Source organism: Ovis aries, chromosome 3, assembly GCF_016772045.2.
Source record: "Ovis aries strain OAR_USU_Benz2616 breed Rambouillet chromosome 3, ARS-UI_Ramb_v3.0, whole genome shotgun sequence".
Taxonomy (NCBI): Eukaryota; Metazoa; Chordata; class Mammalia; order Artiodactyla; family Bovidae; genus Ovis; species Ovis aries.
The window spans coordinates 13,101,196-13,106,437 of NC_056056.1; the positions used below are offsets into that span (position 1 = coordinate 13,101,196).

General features: G+C 37.5%; 1 protein-coding gene across 1 annotated transcript; it reads right to left on the bottom strand.

Annotated features, from left to right (window-relative positions):
• Positions 1-3,490: 3,490 nt before the first annotated feature.
• On the bottom strand, positions 3,491-4,423 carry LOC101112207 (olfactory receptor 1L1-like). The gene has a single exon (XM_015094072.3). The coding sequence runs from the start codon at positions 4,421-4,423 to the stop codon at positions 3,491-3,493; it is 933 nt and encodes a 310-aa protein (XP_014949558.3).
• Between the last annotated feature and the right edge of the window lie 819 nt (positions 4,424-5,242).

Consider the following 5,242-nt stretch of genomic DNA (forward strand, 5'->3'; position numbering starts at 1 on the left):
TACCAGGGACTTTAGTAAGTTGTAGAAATACAGCAGTAAATAAAATAAAGCACATGTACTCACAGAGTTTGAATTTTAGTGAGGAAAGGCAGATACTAAACAAATAAAAATATAATACTCCCCAAAGTCACATGGGGCATTGTGAAAAAATGTACAAGTGAACATAGTGTGACAGAGGAGGTAGTATTTCAGAAAGCACAGTCAGGGAAGGGCTCTCTGAAAGAGGGATATTTGAGCAGAGATCCGAACGCAGTGAAAGAGCAGAGTCTCTCAAGCTCACACAATCAGAACATCTGTTTAAAGGAAGAGCGCGCATAACTACAACAAATATATGTACATTTTTAGTGTTTTATGTAGGTATATTTTTGTGATGTTACTTAATATGTATAAATTTAAAACAAGCTTTACTCTTAATTCTTTTTTTTTATTTTTATTTTTTTAATTTATTTTTTATTTTTTTTAATTTTAGTTTTTTATTTTTTAAATTTTAAAATCTTTAATTCTTACATGCATTCCCAAACATGAACCCCCCTCCCACCTCCCTCCCCATAACAACTTTCTGGGTCATCCCCATGCACCAGCCCCAAGCATGCTGCATCCTGCGTCAGACATAGACTGGCGATTCAATTCACATGATAGTATACATGTTAGAATGTCATTCTCCCAAATCATCCCACCCTCTCCCTCTCCCTCTGAGTCCAAAAGTCCGTTATACACATCTGTGTCTCTTTCCCTGTCTTGCATACAGGGTCGTCATTGCCATCTTCCTAAATTCCATATATATGTGTTAGTATACTGTATTGGTGTTTTTCTTTCTGGCTTACTTCACTCTGTATAATCGGCTCCAGTTTCATCCATCTCATCAGAACGGATTCAAATGAATTCTTTTTAACGGCTGAGTAATACTCCATTGTGTATATGTACCACAGCTTTCTTATCCATTCATCTGCTGATGGACATCTAGGTTGTTTCCATGTCCTGGCTATTATAAACAGTGCTGCGATGAACATTGGGGTACATGTGTCTCTTTCAATTCTGGTTTCCTCGGTGTGTATGCCCAGAAGTGGGATTGCTGGGTCATAAGGTAGTTCTATTTGCAATTTTTTAAGGAATCTCCACACTGTTCTCCATAGTGGCTGTACTAGTTTGCATTCCCACCAACAGTGTAGGAGGGTTCCCTTTTCTCCACACCCTCTCCAGCATTTATTGCTTGCAGATTTTTGGATCGCAGCCATTCTGACTGGTGTGAAGTGGTACCTCATTGTGGTTTTGATTTGCATTTCTCTAATAATGAGTGATGTTGAGCATCTTTTCATGTGTTTGTTAGCCATCCGTATGTCTTCTTTGGAGAAATCTCTCCAAACAACAGAAAATAAAGTTTTTTTTACAAATTAAATGTCATGTAAACTATACTAACAATTTAAACTGAAAATAAAGTAATTGATGAATAATGTTACATTGATGAGATGAGTTACCTTTGTTGGGATTATACAATTCTAATCCAGTTCTTTATTTAATCTTTTTTCATATTGGAATTTCAACCATGTTAATGAAGATCATGTCCATTTACATAAGGAGATAGTAATAATGCCATTAATAAAAGGAAGAATTTAGTTTTTGGTGCAGAAAAATTAAAACTTTATACTAAATCAAAATTCTGCTAGCTAACAATTCATAAATCCCAATTTTAATGAATTGTTTCTAGACAGCTTCATATAGCTGTTTTGTTTCTTTGAAGGTTTTATTAGCATGGGCTTCCCAGGTGGAAAGAATCTGCCTGCCAATGCAGGAGAGATGCAAGAGATGGGGGTTCAATCCCTGGGTTGGGAAGATCCCTTGGAGTAAGAAATGGCAACCCACTTCACTGTTCTTGCCTGGAAGATTCCATGAAAAGAGAAGCTTGGTGGTCTATAGTCTGTGAGGCCAAAAAAACTCAGACTGATCACACTGGATTAGCATTGGGATCTGGAAAAGACCCTGATGCTGGGCAAGATTTTAGGCAGGAGAAGAGGTGACAGAAGATGAGATGGTTGAATGGCATCATCGACTCAATAGGCATGAGCTTGAGCAAACTCAGGGAGATAGTGAGGGACAGGGAAGCCTGGCGTGCTGCAATTCCACGAGGTCACAGAGTCAAACACAGCTTCAGGACTGAACAACAGCATGTTGAAATATGCAGTAGAGTGTACCCAGATAGGTGAAGAAATCTAGCCACTAATACAACAATAATAGCTATTAACATTTTTGAGTGCTCTATACTAGACAGAGTCTTGCGAATATGACAAATATTTATTATTCATATCTCAACATCCTACAACTTCTGTATGACCTTTGCCAATGGTTATGATGATGTCTTGGAGGAATATGTGATGTCATTTACAACATAAAAAAGCATACAATGTGACCACCTGACCATCACCATGAACTTTTAGGAAGGAAGTCTGTGTCAGTCCAAATCTGCATGAAAGGTATCTTCATAGAAGAGAAATCTGGGCATGATGATCTGGTCTGAAATCAGTTACACATAAAAAGCTTAGGTGGCTAAGTAGCTATTTAAAACTTTTAAAAATATATGTATTAAAAATATGTATGAATAAAAATTCAAATAGTGCTGAGGACTAAAGACTGACAAACAAGTTTTTCTCTCATCCTGGAAGCATCCAGGGGCAGGTAACCAAATAGCAATTTCTAGGGTAAGCATCCAGAAAATAGACAGTCTGTGCACTACGATCATTCACATCCACTCACCCACATATCTAAAAATGCGTATGGTTCTGTTCCTTAAATTTTTTCAGTTCATAATATATATTGAACATTGTTGTATGTCAATAAATGGAAAACTTAAACTTTACACTGGCGCATCACTCCATGATGGGATTCTGTGTTCACTGTTGTATCCTAGCACCTAGAACACTGCTTGAACATAATAAGCACATACAATGATTTCTTGGATGAATGAATATAGGTTCATTCATTTTAACAGCTTCTTTTTTTATAGCATTCAACCGTATGTGTATATAATAAGAGACAAGTAGATAGACATTTAGCTACTATTGTTTGGCTTCCACAAGCACAATTGTAGGCTAAAATTCTAGATGGCATTTCTGGTCAAAGGGTGTACTTTATATATATTGACAAATTTCATTTCAAAGACCTTGTGTCAATTTTCCATCATAAACAATGTATGTATTCATTAATTTCCCTACCTCAGTATAGTTCAAAATACTATTAAACTATCACATACTTTGATGTTTTCCTATATAATAATCTAAAGAGTCAGACATGACTTCGCAACTAAACAACAACAATGATGGATATCATTGGGTTCAATGTAGGAAATGTCAGGGGAAACATTATATTCAGTTAATATTTTCCCATCATTCATGAAGCACCTTTACTAAAATTTCTCAGTTGATCACAAACACCAAGAACTTACAATCAGGCAATGGTGAATCTGCAGAATTGCCCAAGACTTAGCATAAAACCCATGTCATTGTGACTTTATCCTACCTATCAGTTTCCCCAAGCCCTGTTTCAAATCTTTGTTTCTCAGACTGTAGATGAAAGGGTTCAACATGGAAGTTAACATAGTGTAGATAACTGTTGCTATCCGATCCTTGATGGTGTAGCTGTTCAGAGGTTGGAGATAGACGTAGCTGATGCTCCCATAAAACAGGCTCACCACGGTGAGGTGGGAGCCACAGGTAGAGAAGGCCTTGTACTTCCCAGCAGCTGAAGGGATCTTCAGAACAGTGGTGAGAATCCTCAGATAAGAGATAATGATGCACATGAAGGGGGCCATGACCACAGACAGTCCTTCTGTCTTTATCACTATCTCATTGACATACGTAGATGAGCAGGACAACTTCAGCATTGCCTTGAGTTCACAGAAGAAGTGATGGATAATGTTGGAGGCACAGAAGGTGAGTTGATTCAGCAAGTGGACATGAAGGAGTGAATGAAGAAATGGGATGGTGAGGGAGATTATCAGTAGAAGGACACAACATTTATAGCTCATGATGGTGATGTAATGAAAGGGTTTGCATATGGCCACGTAGCAGTCAATGGCCATGGCCCCTAGGACATAACTATCTACATTACCAAAGGAGAGGCAGAAGTATGTCTGGGTCATGCACTCACTGTAGAGGATGGTCTTTGCCTCTGATAAGAAGTTCATCAGCATCTTTGGAATAATAACTGTTGTGTAGCAAATATCAACAAAGGACAGGCTTTTCAGAAAGAAGTACATGGGGGTCTGTAAGTGAATATCTGAATAGATGGCCAGGATAATGATCAGGTTTCCCATCAGAGTGACCAGGTAGATAGTAACAAAGAGGACAAATAGAGGCTTCTGGTCCTCAGGCCTAGAGGAGAGCCCCAGTAGGATAAATTCAGAAGGACTTGATATGTTGTCCCATCTCATAGTTTTGATTTTGCTAAAGGGAAGTAAAATATAAATTAATAGACTCTCCTTTCATCTGAAGCATGCATTTTCCTAGTACATTTAAGCTTTATTCTCACTGAGATATGGTAAGAACAATATTTACCTGTGATGTTTCTTTCCTCCAATAATGTGGAGAATTCAGGGTGAAATATATTTTTCTACCTCCTTTTTAGTTTCTGAGCTACTTAGAGATGTTGGGAAAATAGGTTATAAGAGGGGTAGTAAGATCAGAGAGAGAAATGGACAGAGATAGAGAATTCCTTTTTTAACACCTGCATTCTTCAATAATCATATTTTTTAGAGCAGTTTTAGATTTATAACAAAATTCAGAGGGAGATACAGAGATTTCCCATATATTCCCTACTCCCACACACGCTTCGCCTTGTGTGTTATCAACATCACTCAGTAGAGTGAAACATTTTTTAACAAGGATGAATCTATATGGACATACCATAATCACCCAAAGCCCATAGTTTATCTTAGAGTTCACTCTTAAAAAAATTTTATTTTTAAATGGAAGGATAATTGCTTTACAGAATTTTGTTGGTTTCTGCCAAACATGGTTCATTGTGGTAGGGCTTGGACAGAGTTTGGGGCACAGGAAAAAGTCTTTGTTTAGAAATTTTAGTGGATAAATTTGTCTGGGTAATTACTTGTCCATTTTTGAATCATCTGTACTTTGTGTGATCCCCCCATCACTCATCCTGGGCTTTGGATGCTGAATTCTGATATTATCATGCAAGCTTTTCTTTCCCATTGCTGTTGTACATATATCCTTCCTGCCTCAGCAAGTTATTT

Bases quoted from the DNA above. Each gene is read 5' to 3' on its own strand.
- LOC101112207 (XM_015094072.3), bottom strand. From the start codon at position 4,423: ATGAGATGGGACAACATATCAAGTCCTTCTGAATTTATCCTACTGGGG.